This window comes from Arachis hypogaea, chromosome 1 (assembly GCF_003086295.3).
Source record: "Arachis hypogaea cultivar Tifrunner chromosome 1, arahy.Tifrunner.gnm2.J5K5, whole genome shotgun sequence".
NCBI lineage: Eukaryota > Viridiplantae > Streptophyta > Magnoliopsida > Fabales > Fabaceae > Arachis > Arachis hypogaea.
Window position 1 is genome coordinate 26,158,831 of NC_092036.1, and position 16,843 is coordinate 26,175,673.

General features: G+C 35.3%; 1 protein-coding gene and 1 long non-coding RNA gene across 5 annotated transcripts; both read left to right on the forward strand.

The window, feature by feature from the left end:
- The first annotated feature begins 12,074 nt into the window (after window positions 1-12,074).
- On the forward strand, window positions 12,075-13,790 carry LOC140183935 (putative callose synthase 6). 4 transcript variants are annotated; one of them, XM_072233774.1, is made up of 6 exons: window positions 12,109-12,276; window positions 12,512-12,635; window positions 12,722-12,803; window positions 12,905-13,001; window positions 13,086-13,237; window positions 13,702-13,790. In XM_072233774.1, exons 4-6 carry the CDS (start codon window positions 12,909-12,911, stop codon window positions 13,733-13,735), a joined length of 279 nt encoding a protein of 92 aa, XP_072089875.1. In that variant the 5' UTR covers window positions 12,109-12,276; window positions 12,512-12,635; window positions 12,722-12,803; window positions 12,905-12,908; the 3' UTR covers window positions 13,736-13,790. The 4 variants fall into 4 exon arrangements, 3 of the variants coding, with proteins under 3 accessions (XP_072089873.1, XP_072089874.1, XP_072089875.1); XM_072233772.1 differs by lacking the exon at window positions 13,702-13,790 and having other exon boundaries at window positions 12,075-12,276; XM_072233773.1 differs by having other exon boundaries at window positions 12,108-12,276; window positions 12,722-13,001.
- Window positions 13,791-14,287: 497 nt separating this feature from the next.
- On the forward strand, window positions 14,288-15,044 carry LOC112761989 (uncharacterized). Its single transcript, XR_003182702.2, has 3 exons — window positions 14,288-14,464; window positions 14,736-14,780; window positions 14,935-15,044. It is a non-coding gene; the product is annotated as an uncharacterized lncRNA (long non-coding RNA).
- Window positions 15,045-16,843: the final 1,799 nt, after the last annotated feature.

A 16,843-nucleotide genomic window follows, 5' to 3' on the forward strand; every position in this document is an offset into this window, starting at 1 on the left:
TCTATTAAGACAGAGAAACGGGCAAGAAATTAAATTTTATTACCACTATATTTGGCTAGAAATAAAGAGCTCGCCGAGAGCTTCATGTGGCCGCAAACAACACGCAAATCGGAGCTCCGTAACTCAAGATATGAGCTAAGGAAGATGATGAGTGAATAGTGACTAACCCTCTCTTCGCTTCTTCCTCTCTTCACCGTCCCTCTCTCTCACTTTCAGAAAAGGGAAATTAGCTAAATGACTTATTAATGATGCATATATATGTTGGGCTTTGGCCAAACTTGGATCTGGTCCAACCGGTCTATATTTTTAGTTCGTTTGGCCCAACTTTAAGCCAAAACCTTTAAAATTAGAGGCCAATTTTCAATTCTAAATATTTTCTAAGTTTTTTTTGCAGTTTTGATTTCTCTTACGCAATACCGGACAGACCTGAGCCGGTACTGCCAGCTAAATTATCGGTATGCATTTTTCGCAGAAAAGTACACTTTTTCTCTCAAAAAAATCCGCTGAATCCAATTCTCACCTTCAAATTTTTAAATTAATATTTCTAAATTTTTAAACCTATTTCAGACAATTAAATTATGATTTCATTTTAATCAATCGGTTAATTGAACTTCCGGTTCTAACGATAAGCCTAGAGCTTCCTCCAATTAAACACACACGCCCGACTTCTGATCCACAAGCCCGACGTCTCCTTCTTGCTCCAAGCACAAGCTCGGCATCCCTCATTCTAAGCCCGAAAACCAAGTATCCTTAGAGGTGCAAATTGGGCCTACAAATTTAAGGATATAAGCACGACATGCCTCAAGCCTCAACTCCCAGGATTCAATACTTCAACACTTGACAAGGCCCAAATTCAGTTATCAAATCATTAGAAGCCTAAATCACATATGAAGATTGAAGATTCAAGATTCAAGAAGATTACCTATCATTATTTCCTTTTAAAAATATAAGGGATCTGGTTGTTAGGATTCATTTATAGATTAGATTTGGATTATTATTTTAATTTGAATTTGAAGAAGGTAGTTAACTATCTTATCTTTCCAAAAGATAAATATATGATTAGGGTTAATTTTGAATTTAAATTCTAGAACTTAGGCTATAAATAAGTGAACCTTGTTCATAGAGAAGGTATCACCCATCCATCAGACACCTTTCTCATCATTGGGATTAGTTTTCTTCATGAGTCACTAAACCTCCTCCGTTGAAGGTTAGGAGCTTTGTTTGGTTTTAAGATTAAAAATGTAAGTGTTTTCTTTATTTCAATACATGCTTCTTTACTTTTACAATATTGAGTTTTTCTCTTCATCAATAAGGGTTTGAACTATTGGAAAATATTTCTATATCTGTCTTGGATTCTAATTTTATATTTGGAAAAATTAATTTTGAAATTTGCTTAAACCTCATCCCATAATCTTTACTTATCTAGATCTAGTTCGAATACGTGACATATAATTTGGCTAGTGATAGTTCTTGAATGTTATACGACTTAAATCGAAATCGTTCTTTACCTCTTCTCTCAATTAGTTGACCAAGGGATTAGCTATTAATTAGATTTAGAGAAATTAAATCACCAAGAGATTGGGATTTAGTTATAAATGATCTGCTGTGAAAAGATTTTTGCATGAAATTAAATAAGAGAGCATAAGTATTGTTCTTCCAAGAATCAAACATCTCCGAAGCCTTCGACATTCTCATCTATTGATTTCTCTCAACATCAAGCATTCTCCCAATTCTCTTCTTCTTTTTCTACTTTTCTTCAAGATTCACAATCCAAATTCTAAGGTTGGATCAATCTAATTAGATACTTAATTAGACGTTGCTTGCCTCAATCCGTTAATTCTCATGGGAATGATATCCACTCACCGTGGTATTACTTAAACAATCTGGTGCACTTGCCACTATCCGTGAGCTTTAATTTTCACACATCAGTAGATAATAAAATTGAAACCCCAGAAGTAATTAAGTTTTCCAAGATCTTTAAGAGAAAAAATTTTGTTCAAATCACATACAAGAGTGTTAATTTTTGTAAATCACTTCTGGTAACTACAATGACATCAACATATGCTATAAGAAAAATAGTACAGCGAGGTCTATGATAAACCATTATTTTATGATTTATATTGTGTTTGATTGAGTGGTTTTACCAAGCTTTCACCCACTTATTCATATGATTAGCATGTATTTACAATTCCTTTCCAAATTGTTCTATGATTGAAAACTTGCTTCCTAAAGATCTTTTAATCGTATATTTTTATTCTCCTTTATACCATTCGATACCGTGATATGTGTGTTAAGTGTTTCAGGCTTCATAGGGTAGAAATGGCTGAGAGAATGGAGAGAAAATTCGCAAAAATGGAAGGAACACAAGAAATTGAGGAGATGTCCAGTGAGAAGCGACGCGGGCACAGGGCTCACGTGACCGCGCGAAATGGAGGAAAATGCAGTGACGCGCTCGCGTACCTGACGCGACCGCTTGGATTGGAAGCTGCACGAGTGACGCGAATGCGTGGACGATGCGCACGTGTGGCACGAAAAATGCTGAGTGACGCGAACGCGTGACTGACGTGTACGCGTGACATGCGCGATCTGCAGAAATTACAGAATACGCTGAAGGCAGTTCCGGGCCGCGTTTTGACCCAAAGTTTGGCCCAGAAACATAGATTAAAGCCAGGGAATATGCAGAGACTCAAGGTAGACTCATATTACACTTTTCATAATTTAGATGTAGTTTTTAGAGAGAGGTTCTCCCCTCTCTCTTAGGATTAGAATTAGGATTTTTATTAGGATTAGGAATATTTCATCTTCATCTCAGGTTCAATGTTTTCCTTAGCTATTTTCTCTTTTATTTGTTTAATGACCATTCATGCTATGATTTTCTTAATTAATATAATTTGAGGTATTTCAGACTCATGATTGCTTTTTCCCTATTTATAATTTAGATTATTTACTATTGGCTTTGGTTGATTAATTGGTAACTCTTGAGTTGTCAAACTCGTCGTGATTGATAATTAATATCTTTGCTGATTGATTTAGATTCCTATAACTCTAGTCTTTCCTCAGGAGTTGACTAGAACTTTAGGTGTTAAATTGATTTGTCCACTTAACTTACCTTCGTAGTTAGAGGTTGACTTAGTGGTAGCAAAAATATAATTCTCATCACCATTGATAAGGATAACTAGGATAGGACTTCCAGTTATCATACCTTGCCAAGAGTTTTATTAGTTATTAATTTATTAATTCACTGCAATCTATTTCTCTTATTCAAACCTTTTTAAAACCCCAAAATATACCTTTGCATAACCAATAATAAATCATACTTCCCTGCAATTCCTTGAGAAGACGACCCGAGGTTTAAATACTTCGGTTATCAATTCCAAATGGGTTTGTTACTTGTGACAACCAAACGTTTGTACGAAAGGATTTCCTGTTGGTTTAGAAGCTATACTTACAACGCGATTATATTTTTATAAAATTCTTTACTAGCAAAAATCCTAACGTCAAAATGGCGCCGTTGCCGGGGAATTGCAAATGTGTGCCTTATTATTGGTTATTGTAAATATTTTTCAAAAAAAAATCAAATTTTTATTTTAAAATTTTTATCTTATCTTATCTTATTTTTCAAAATTCAAATCTTTTTAAAAAAATCATATCTTTTTCAAAATCTTATCTTATCATTTTTCAAAAGATTATATCTTTTTCAAAATCTTATCTTATCTTTTTTCAAATTCTTATCTTATCTATTTTTTTCCAAAAATCATATCTTTTTAGAAATATTTTCCTTTTTATTAATTTTTGTTTTTATTTTCTCTCACTACTATGAACTCTCACCCCTTTGGCTATGAGTCTGGTTATAATTATGTTGCTGGAAGAGGAGATTATAATGACAACATGCACCATGGTTGGAACAATCAAAGATGGGAGGAGCCACAAGGATTTGATCAACCCTCATGGCAACAACCACCTCCAATGGACTATCAACAACCATTTTGTGATGCATATCAAGGCAATGGCTATGGTGAACGCTCTTTTGATTATCAACAACCACCACCATATGCTTATGAACCCCCTCCTCAACATGACTTTGGACCACTATACTCACAAGCTCTTTTCTGCCATTCACCTCCATATGACCCTAATCCTTATCCACCACACCAACCACCATATGAACCATACCCAGAACCACCACCTCAATATTCACCATCTCCATATTCTTAACAAAAAGAACCACCTCCGTATTATGAATCTGTTTCCCAAAATAATGAACCCTCCTATCCACACCAAACCTCCATGGAGAACACACTTACTTCTCTCACTAGTCTCACCTTTACACTCCAAAATCTTATATCCCGTATGGACCAACCCTCCACCTCCAATGTTCAACCCTTAAGCTCCGGTGCACTTCCATCTCAACCACAGAATGATCTCTCCATCCCATCACCACCATCCATAGAAGAGCACCCACATCCATCAATCCAAGAGCAACATGATCCCAATGAAGCTATTGACATGGAACAAGAGAGAAGGGATCGTCTTCGCAAATCCATACTTTATAAGGAGCTAGAGGAGGCACTAAAGGTGAAGGTAGAAGAGACCTTTGCAGATGAAGGAGTAGTTGAAGGGAGTTATCATATAAAAGAAGCCATCAAGGAGGAATATAATTTCATACTTAAACACCTGGATCAAGTGATAAATTGATTACCTTTCCGACGTTCTGACATTCAAGGAACCCCCATGGCTTCATATGGAGAATCTAATGAAGAACGTAGCATGAATGAGACACTAGAAACTCCAGTGGACAATAAGGAGCGTGATTTTGTACTGGAACAAGTGAAGGAAGCTGGAATTATTGAAGAAGAAGGAGTGGTTCAAGACTCAGTGGATGCTGAACCTCCATGGGAAAGTCAAGTTATAGAGCCCCCTTCAAAGACGTTTGAAACTGATGTTGAAGAGGGTGTACAACCTCTAAGGCATCTCATGATTGAAGACTTTGAAAAGGATGGTCAAGAGATGGATTTGATCATTCATGAATTCTTATCTACATTTGTATCCTCTCCCACTGGACTTGACGTGGAGATGAAAGAAGAGAAAGCACAACCTCCCATGCCCTTGGTGAACAATGAAGAAGAGATTGAATTGGAAGATATCCACCAAGAGGAGGAGGTTGATATTGAAGAAGATTGCAAAGAGGTGGAAGTTGTCAAAGAAGAGCACAAGGGAGTAGAGCTTGCAAGATCATTAGAAACACCTCTCCCAAGGCCATTACCATCCAACACAACATTCAAATGGAACAAGAGGAAGATGGTTAGTGGTTGGAGTTGTCAAGCAAGGTTCAACATGGTTGTATGCTCCAAGTTGAAACGCAAAGTTTGGTGTAGAGCTCAATTGAATGGGTCTAGGAAGCTGTTTGGCTACTTTGGTGAGAATTCAGATTGCTTACTACCTGGATGGAATCATGATGATCAACAAGAAGACAGGTGCAAAAGCAAGGTTTGGGACCCCGGAATTTATTCTAGCAATCAACACTCTTGGGGCCTTGCCACTTGCTTTAACTTACTTGAAGGCTTTCTGCGCCTAGTTTGGGATCCCGGAGGCTACTGGAATTCCAAACATTGGTGGAGATTTTTGGATGAATACAAGCACAAGCCACCATAACAAGGAGCTTCCCAAATGTCCATCTTAAGGACTTTAACTAAAAATGCTAGGTGGGAGACAACCCACCATGTATGATCGTCCCTTTTTCAGTTTTAATTCTAGTCTATTTTGTTTGTTTTTTAGTTTTGATTGAACCTGTAATCATGCATAGCATTTATATTAAACATTGCATTCTGCATACTGCATAAAAAAATTTCGTACGTGACGCGACAGCATCGCCGACGCGTCCGCGTCATAGGTGCATTGGCAAGAAAACAAAATTGAACAGAGAGTCACGCGAAAGTGCAGCTGGAGGCGTGCCTTTGGCACAAATTGGTCCATACGACTGCATCGATGATGCGTCTGCGTCACCCACGCGAACGCGTGCCTCAAAATCGACGTAAAAAGGGTGTATGGCCGAAAGTTGAGCTAGAATTGGGCTGGACTCGTGCTAGAAGCACAAGCCCTGCCACGCGTACGCGTGCCCCACGCGTTCGCGCGGTTTTCAAATTTAGGCCATCCACGTGATCGCGTCAACCACGCGACCGCGTCACCCAAAGATTTGGCAATATGAATTTCAAACAGAGAGTTGTGCGACCGCGAGGCTGCCCTCGCGCTAATGGCACAAATCAATCCACGCGACCGCGTGGATGATGCGTCCGCATCATTTCATATAAGCGCTATCCGCGCGAACGCGTCACTCACGCGTCTGCGTCACCTGCGCCGCACAGCTTATCCAAATCACCGCCAACTATCTTATCTTTTCTTCCCCATATCCTTCTCTTTCTTTTCATTTCTTAGTTCTGTCTTCTTCCTCCTTTACTTTCTTCTATTATCTCCACTCTTCATCTTATTGATTTTTTTCTTCTTCTCTCTTTACTCTCTTCTTTCTCTTCTTCTCCCTTCCTTTTCTATATTTTCTGTTTTACATTGATGTTACAATCTTTTTACTCATCTGTTGCATATCTCCTGTATTATTTTAGGTGCTTCTTAACTTGTTGCTATCTAGTTGACATGCCATGTGCTTCTTTTGTTTTCTCACTTGCATGTTGTAGCTACCATGTAATTGAGACCCTCATTATTTGGCATTAACCCACCCAGACTTTATTTATTTTCTTATCTTTATTTCTGGGTTACTTTTTCTTCTTTTTCCTCTTCTTTCAGGCTGGCCACCAAGAGGGAAAAGACGAGCTTCTAACTGGAACAGTGAACAAGTCTACCGCACAATCTATGGGGAAAGACATCTGTTGGAGCAGCCCGTCCACTTGTACATCTCTGCATGCACCGAGGACGGTGCAATCTTTAAGTGTGGGGAGGTCGATACCGATCTCCGCGGGTTAGTTAGTCCCTTCTCAACACCAATTTTTATTTTTATTTGTTAGTTCATTGTTGCATTTGCATGTTTGTTTGATTTTATGCATTTAAGTGCTACTTGGTTGAAAAATAATAAGTTTCTTTTTAAGACCATATTTTTGAAAAATTTCACTAATTTAAATAAAAAAAATTTAAATTTTCTATGGGTTAAATTTCTTTGAAGATTGTAAATTGGAACATGGTTTTTGAGCTAAAGAATATACAACCCGTGAGATTTTGAGCTTAATTGCATGGTTACATTATTTAACCATAATATTTTATTCTTGTGTATTTTCTTATCTATGATTGCAATCTTTACTTTGTTCCATTCTATATGTCCATTGTTTAGTATATTTACATGCTTGCATATGATTGAGGCCACATTTTATTATTACCTCACATATCCCAAATAAGCCTACCCTTTTATGCCATCCTTGTTAGCCCCCTTGAGCTTTTTAACCCCCTTCTATTTTGTAACCACATTACTAGCCTTAAGCAGAAAAACAAAATAAAAATCCCAAGTTGAATCCTTGGTTAGCTTAAGATAGATATTGTGTATAATTTAAGTGTGGGGAATTTTATGGGGACATGAGATGATAAAAAAAAGTAGGGAATTAAATTGAATAAGTTATTTGAAAATTTGGGAAGCATGCTCATGTGAAATGACCTTGAAAAGGACCTCATGATGTTTGTATGTATACATTAAATATTTGTTGATTGGTTAGATGGAGAACAAGGTTTAGAAAGCATGATTAGAGAAGAATAGAGTGATTACCCTATACACTAGAGAGACTAGAGTGATATACACTACCAGTGAGGGTTCAGTGCTTGATTCTATGTTCCCTGCTTTCATGAGCTATATTCTTACAAGTTTACTTGTCTTTTATTCTGTAATTTGAATTAGTGGAATTCGATTCATATTTGTCTTGAAGAACTTTTTTACTCTTAACCAAGTAGGTAGAACATTTTGCATGTAGTTGCATTCACAATCATAGGTTGCATTGCACGAGTCTTGCTTTTTCCTATTCATTTATTTTATCTCCTTGAGCTTAGCATGAGGACATGTTAATGTTTAAGTGTGGGGAGGTTGACAAACCATTATTTTATGGTTTATATTGTGTTTGATTGAGTGGTTTTATCAAGCTTTTCACCCACTTATTCATATGATTAGCATGTATTTACAATTCCTTCCCAAATTGTTCTATGATTGAAAACTTGCTTCCTAAAGATCTTTTAATCGTATATTTTTATTCTCCTTTATACCATTCGATGCTGTGATATGTGCGTTAAGTGTTTCAGGCTTCATAGTGTAGAAATGGCTGAGAGAATGGAGAGGAAGTTTGCAAAAATGGAAGAAACACAAGAAATTGAGGAGATGTCCAGCGAGAAGCGACGCGGGTGCATGGCTCACGCGACCGCGCGAAATGGAGGAAAACGCAGTGATGCGCTCGTATACCTGACGCGACCGCGTGGATTGGAAGCTGCACGAGTGACGCGAATGCATAGCCGACGCGCACGCGTGGCACGAAAAATGCTGAGTGACGCGAACGCGTGACATGCTCGATCTGCAGAAATTACTGAATACGCTGGAGGCAGTTTCGGGCCGCATTTTGACCCAGAGTTCGACCCAGAAACACAGATTAAAGCCAGGAAACATGCAGAGACTCAGGGTAAACTCATATTACACTTTTCATAATTTAGATGTAGTTTTTAGAGAGAGAGGTTCTCCCCTCTCTCTTAGGATTAAAATTAGGATTTTTATTAGGATTAGGAATATTTCATCTTCATGTCAGGTTTAATGTTCTCCTAATCTATTTTCTCTTTTATTTGCTTAATGACCATTCATGCTATGATTTTCTTAATTAATATAATTTGAAGTATTTCAGACTCATGATTGTTTTTTCCCTATTTATAATTTAGATTATTTACTATTGGCTTTGGTTGATTAATTAGTAACTCTTGAGTTGTCAAACTCATCGTGATTGATAATTAATATCTTTGCTGATTGATTTAGATTCATATAACTCTAGTCTTTCCTCAGGAGTTGACTAGGACTTTAGGTGTTAAATTGATTTGTCCAATTAACTTACATTCATAGTTAGATGTTGACTTAGTGGTAGCAAAAATATAATTCTCATCACCATTGATAAGGATAACTAGGATAGGACTTCCAGTTATCATACCTTGCCAAGAGTTTTATTAGTTATTAATTTATTAATTTCCTGCAATCTATTTCTCTTATTCAAACCTTTTTAAAACCCCAAAATATACCTTTGAATAACCAATAATAAATCATACTTACCTACAATTCCTTGATAACATGTTTATGCCGTAATTCCACATTTACATCTTGATTTTTCTTTACGTACAAGGTATTTTAGGTGCTACAATGTTACATGAATTATGAAGAGATTGACTAGAAGATGTAAAAGAATATAAAGGAGCATATTTAGGAATTGAAACATTGTCAAATTTGTAAATGCCATTTCCAGCTTTGCCTTGGAGAAGACACTTACGAGAAACCTGGTCACGAACAACATAAAATCGTGGCCAAAATTCAAAGAACACTTCATTATTATCTTCAAAAAATTTAGAAATGCTTAATAAATTATGTGTTATATTTAGAACATGTAGCAAATTTGTTTATAAAAAGACTCAAGTTTTAATTTTTATTAATAAGAACTATAAAAACAATGGCTAAATTTGCATATATTGGCCACAATCTATGTAAAGATTATTTGAATCATATGTTGATGGTGTGGTAGTTAAGAGATTCATGGATTTTGGAGTGATGTATGACTAGCTCTAGAATCTGGACATTAGAAAGCACCATCAAAATTTGAAGGAGTGACCAAGAACGGGCGTGATTGATGGAAGGAAGCGGGTGGTGGAGGTTGGGTTGTGGTATATGAAATTTGAGATGGTAATGATGATTCAAAGATGATGATTAGAAATAAGGATCAAACCTATGATAGCAAGATTGGACAACGTGACCTATTTGGCCACAGAATTGCCACTGTGGCCTAAGATTTGAGTAGTAAAATCTTTCTCTATGAGCACTTTATCCTGTTTTTCCTTCTATCCATGGCTTGTCTTCCTCCTAGTACATGTAAGAAGTAGTGGATTGATAAGGATGTGCGATGGGAAAGCCTCTCTTAGGGCACTTGAATCAATCAAGCATATCTTCGTATGCAAGCAAGAATGACTCTGCTTCAGCGACACGAAAGGATTTGAGTATCGATATTATTGAGGTGATAAAGCCATTATATTCTTCGGAAAGGCCATTGAGAATTACTGCAATGTGATAATCTTCTTAAACTCCATACGCATTATAGAAAAAAAATGAGTCAACCAACTTTTGGAGTTTTGCCAAATATTCAGATGCAGAGCCTATCTTCTTGATAGATTTTAATTGGGATTTTAGGCTTTGAGTGCGTGTTGATGAAGAATTAGTAAAGTAGTCATTGATAAATGTCTCTTCATGAAACTTGCGTCGTGAACAATCTTGTTTTTAAACATGGTAGATATGGAAAAAGCTAGCAGGTAGACAATGTAAGATCACGAAGCCTCCATTCTTTGTATTATGTGATTTATGTTTTGAGTCTTCTTGGCTTCATCTACTTGAAATTGCTTTGGAAGGATCTAAGTGATCTTCAAAATCGAGGCTTTGTATGGTGAGTAATGCAAGATGTCTTTAGATTGTAAACTTATTATCATTGAGCTTTTCAATAATGGGTGAGATTTTTTTTTGTATGTTGAATCACTGATAGTAATATACATGGTGGTGGGAAAAAAAGAATGACTCTTGATATATACCATGTAAAGGTTCTAACTTAGATGCTAGAAGATGCGAAAGAAAACAAAGAAAATAGCGAGTAGAATTGAGAGAATCAAAATCTTGAGAAGGAAGTAATCATTTGTCACACATGAATTAGTGTATTTGCACTTATTAGCCACGGACGCTACACGGAGTATGGATGCCTACAAAGGACACTTTAACTCTTGAGTCATGTTTATGGTTTTTCTTTGGAATATATTCAAATGGAATTAGGAACATACCTGTTTTTTACACTCTAAAGTTGGATTTATACGTATTTGAGAATATAACCACTACAAAAAACTGGTATAAAATGGCATCAACAAAATGGCAATTTTAAAATACTGCCGTTATATTCATAAATTGAGGCGGTTTGTGTAGCTGCCATAATTTACTGGTGGAAAGCGGCGGTTTTTAGTGAATTTGGCGGTTTTAAACGCCAGTATCTCATTATCTGCTTCCTTAATATAAAACCTAACTCTTATTTTACTAATAAACGCTGTGCTACTCAATCTATCGAAACTCCATGGCAACGTGAGAACCAGGAAGAAACTCCATCGCAGCGTGAGATCTGCGATCTCATCCACGACGCTCTCCTCTGGCGGCAAGCTCCTCCATCAACGCTTTTCTTCCAGCTGCGATCTCCTCCATCAAAGTTTCCTACTCCATCGTGTTGTGTTCTGTGAAGCTTCTCCTTCTCCATCTTCGTTGAACTAGGTTTATATACAAATCCACATTCTCTTCTTTTAATTACTCATATTTTGTATTTGCTAATTGTTACTACTTCTATATCTTTAATGCTAGGTTTTGATTTTCTCTTTGTTAGCAGAAATTGGGGGTAAGGTCTTCATGAAATTCCTTCGATTTTTTTTCTTACATGCATGTATACAAATTTGCATTCGTTTTGCGGTTTTGATTTGTAAATATGCTTTTGGTTGGTGATTTATTGATTCGCATAGAACGTGTTTGATGAATTGCTTGAATGCTTATCTTTTTTGTTCCAAGGCAATCGAAGATTCTAGAATTTCGATCGTGGTTTTCTCCAAATGCTATGGGAATTTGACGTGGTGGTTGAAGGAATTGGAGAAGATAATGGAGTGTCGGAGCAGCAAAGGTCAGAAGGTTGTGCCGGTGTTTTACGGTGTTGATCCATCAGAAGCTGGGGCAGCGTTTGCATACCGGGAACCGCTCAAGGAAGCTGCTTGCCTTCCAGTTTTTGTTACATATATCAGCAGGTACTTTTAAGTTTTAAAGCTATTTGATTTGAAGAGAAAATAATGCTGAACTGAAAATCTTTTTTTTTTGTCTATGCATTTATTTAATCATTGTTGTATGCGACATATCTCTTTTTCAGACATATCAACAAATTCTTTTATTAGCTTGAATGATAGCTACATGTATTCAGCAGTCGTCGAATGCTATGAATCTCTCAAGGATATCATTTATAACCTCCTGCAACATGAGGAAGATAAGATGTAAGGGAAAAAAAGATATCACTATCTCGCATGCTTACATATTTAGTTTCTATTTTTATTTCCTGATTTCATTTTTAGTATTCTCTGTTAGGATTTTGCGAAATCAGAAAACATGATTTTCTTGTTTTCAACTTTTTTCTTCTCAAAATGTGAAAACATAAACGAAACAGTAACTTTCTTTCTGCTTTTACCGAAATCCTCTTGATTATTCAAGGTCTTCCATGTATTGTGATAGGATTGTAAGCCATATTTGTGTTAAAGTTGAATGGAGCATACAAGAACACACATTTGTCAAGGAATTCAAGATGAGTGGTTTGCCTTCACTTAGTGAGAAATTGGAGAAATTCCTAACTCTATTGGTAACTCTTTCCTCTCAGAATATCTCAGTTTCCTATATAGACCCTTTGAAGTCTTTGTAATACTGTCTTCTCATTCTCATTGGCAGCAAGCTGAAGACGACAAACTCGAGACACTGAAGCCCCAAATAGTCAATGTTCTGCAGGATATTGTAGAAATTATCTTACAAGGTGTTATGCTTGATGGCCATTTGTATGTTCAAAACTTTATATATATTAAACATCATAATAAGTGCTGCATTATGATGTTGATCTGGTTTTGCTTTCTCCAGAGTCATGGAAAATCTTCGTCTCAACACCAAAAAAAGAGGACAGAGATTTGTCAACATAGATACTGATTTTACTGTCAACAAATCAGTGAAGGAGAAGGTAGTCTTCACAAATAAACTCCGGTTGATTCGCTGTATTATTCTTTGTGATTTTGTTTACTAAGTCTTTGTTTCTTCTATGTAGGTTATTAGGCTTCATTTGCTTTTAACAGTAAAGGAATCAGCCATCAATGTGCCTCAAAATCTGGATGCTCGCCGCCATATCACATTCTTTGCAAATTCCTTATTCATGAATATGCCGAAGGCTCCCAAAGTTCGAAATGTGTTGTCCTTCAGGTTAGTCATTATGTTTCTCTTTTCTTTCATTATAGCTCTGTTTCTTTTATTTATGTTTATGTTCACAATTTATTGATTGATCATTCCTTAATGAAAAATGATGGTTCTGGTTTTTAGTTCATGTTTCTTGTACCATCATAATTTTTCTTTATAGTTTGAATTTGACTAATTAATTAACTATATTAATAAAGGATATAGAAACGGTTAAATCCGTTTGGCCTAATTAATTGCAAATAATTAGATAACTATATTAACTATATTTTCAATTATATGCCTAATTTTGCAAATAATTAACTAATTTATTTTGGCCTGTTTAATTAATTTATTAATCCAACAACATACATAAATCAAAGATAATATATTTATTTACCTATTGTCCATATTCATTTTTCTTATAAATTGTAATTTGAGAATAACATATTTGCTCTATTTATTTAATTTTTTTGTCTCTTTTTATCTTGTAGAAAAAAATTAATTTGCATATACACAACTACTTGAGAAGGAAAAATTCACAAAGCCACTGTTACGACCACAAAATTATCATTTGAAAGAGGTAATTATAATTTTTTTATAGTTTCTTTTAGAATACTATTTAAATATTTAGAATTAAAAGTAGTTAGAAGCTGTTTAGTTAGTTATACTAGATGAATAGTTAGACTTAGCTAAGTGTAACTCATACATGTCTATTAGCATACCCTGGTAATACAGTGACCGTGCATTGATTAGAAAGTTTGGCTTTGTCATGACTCTAGATTCATTACTGAACTTTCAGTTGTAGAAATCAGTCATATGCTTATTAGTATCCATCAGTTGTAGATCATTTGCTGCTTCCAAGGTTTTTGTCATTACTAACCTTTCTAGCTGATTTATTATGATTTATTATGATTTCTTTAATTCTTTGGATGCTGAGAATGTGATCAAATTAATAACAAGTATTAGAATGCACTGTTACTGTTATAAACAAATTAAAGTTGGTTAAATTTCACTCATTCAACCTTTTAAAATTTGAGTTGTTTTGAGGCTGTGATTCTCAGCTATTTTGAGGTGTTGTGTATCTTGGTGAATATTATAAATCATGGCAAACAAAACTTTCAACTTCAGTGTTCTGATTTTTTTTTTTTTTACAGTTGAATGATTTACGATGGGATTCAGATTTTGAGAAACTGTGGAAGCCTCCACCAAATCCTAGCTTTCTGCCCTGCACTAAGCTTACTCCTAATTATACAAGTAAGAATTCTAAATTTTTGTTGCAACTTTTCAACCAAATGCATACCGGAGTCTGATTTCTATCTCAAGTTAGCTCTCATATACAAGCTAGAGTTTGATTACCTAGAGTTTGATTTTGGTTTGTTGATTCAAAATCTGGTATTTGGTCTTGCCTTTAATAACTGAGTTCACTAACATGTGCCATGTTATTGCAAGTTCTTTTTTATTTAAATTACAAGTTCTTTTTTTATTTAAATAAATAGCTAAGCACATAAGACTTCTTTTTGGGCAGTGTGAGACTGTGCCTGAGCCAGGAAATAATCCTACCAGTGGGAAGGTATATTAAAGCAAATTCCATTACCTCCAGTATAGTTATTGCTACAATATTCTGCTTAAAAATGGCATGAATTTATAACAAAGATCCATGTAAAGTACTAGATATTTACCGAGCACTGAATATTTAATAGTCTGTATCTGTTTTTTTATTTCAGAATGGATCATTCCTAGGGCTGCTGTCTGCCGTAAGGTATTTATTTATCTGATCAAGGCAAAAGCAAGTTCTCATACCTTTCACTCTCACCTTCCACAAACAAGGCAAAGCAAGGTATTTATTTATCTGATCTTCTCCCGTTTGAACTAATCATGATTCAGAATCTATATGCAAGTTGATGGTAAGCTTCTCTTAATTTGGTGTTTGCTTTCAGAGTTGTTGATGATACGAATCCAGAAGAGATAGAGATAACAACACCTGCTTTTAACGAAGCAAATTTTGAGAGGGTTGAAAGGCTAATCAAAGGTTGGTGTCTATTTCTTCCCTCGATACATATATATATATATATATATATATATATATATATTTGAGATTTGTTTCTTGATTTCTTTATGCTTATGATCAAATGAGCGGAATTAAAATAGAGGAAATGTAGACAGACAATGAATTAGGAATGAAGGGAATGTTAGTTATTTCTCATGTCACAAAAGAAATATTTTCGGGACTGTAGACTCACTGAAGTCCTAATTCTGCTTTTTTATTATTGTCAGGTTGTGCCTAATACACGCAGTAGAAGTCAACTTTGAAGGCAATGCTAGTCTTTTACTTTTTTATTCCTAGTTTGACATTGTTGAAGAGAAGGTGTAGAGAACTCAGCATCAATCGCTGGCCTCATAGGAAAATCAAAAGCTTGCATTTACTCTTACAAAATCTTATACTTATAATTATTGGGCTGATCAATGATCGAGTGAAAACTGATTATTTTAATTGAATGTAAGAGATGAGTTTGGATGATGAAGTTGGAGTGTTGGAGCAAGAAAAAAAGATGTTGGAGTAAGTCTCGGGATGGAAGTCACACAAGAGACCAAGAAACTAAGGCACTTATTATTTTCTTGTATATTCATATTCTAAGTAGTAAAAACAGCACTTATTAGATGGTTTAAATACATTATTAAATATTAACATAGTTTAGGGAACTCGATGGTAAATTTGACTAATTAGTGCTTATTGCAATGCTTGTATTTTGGTTAGTTTAGTAAGACAAGTTTTTGTATAGGAATTATTACTTTTTATTTCTAATAATAAAAAATTATATATTATATTAACACTTTGTTTATGAGTTATAATATTTCATTTATGGATTATGATTTTTTGTTGTGAAATTTTAATCATAAAATTATTTATTTAACGCGATAAAAACGTTAGGAAAAACAACATTTTTAAACGATAAAAAATGTCACTGTCAGGGTAAAATGGCGGTTGAAAACGCCATTTTAATCAACCAAAACGTCATTCTGTCAGGGTAATAACGGCGGTTCAAACCGCCATTTTAACCTATTCAAAAACCGCCGTTTTAACTCTAGAAATAACGGCGGTTTGAACCGCCGTTTTAACCTATTCAAAAAACCGCCGTTTTAACTTTGGAAATAACGGCGGTTTGAACCGCCGTTTTAACCTATTCAAAAACCGCCGTTTTAACCCAGGAAATTGTGGCGGTTTTTAAAAAACCGCCGTAATAACTAGAATGGCGCCCAGAATTACGTCGCTTTACAAAACCGCCATTCTTGGTAATAATGGCGGTTCAAACCGCCATAAATACCAAAAAAAACCGCCGTTTTTACCAGAATTTTTTGTAGTGAACTATCTTTGTACAAATGATCAATTACCAAAGGTGAATATAAATGATTATTTACGTTAATGATTATTCTCATGAACTAAGTTATTACATGTAACTCATTGATTTCTGAGTTGGATTTATACGTGTTTGAGAATATAACTATCTTTGTGCAAATGATCAATTACCGAAAGTGAATATAAATGATTATTTATGATAATAATTAGAATCCAGTTAGAAAGACAATGAGAAATCTTGACAATATATACAATGGGCTGTTTATTTAGTCCAATAA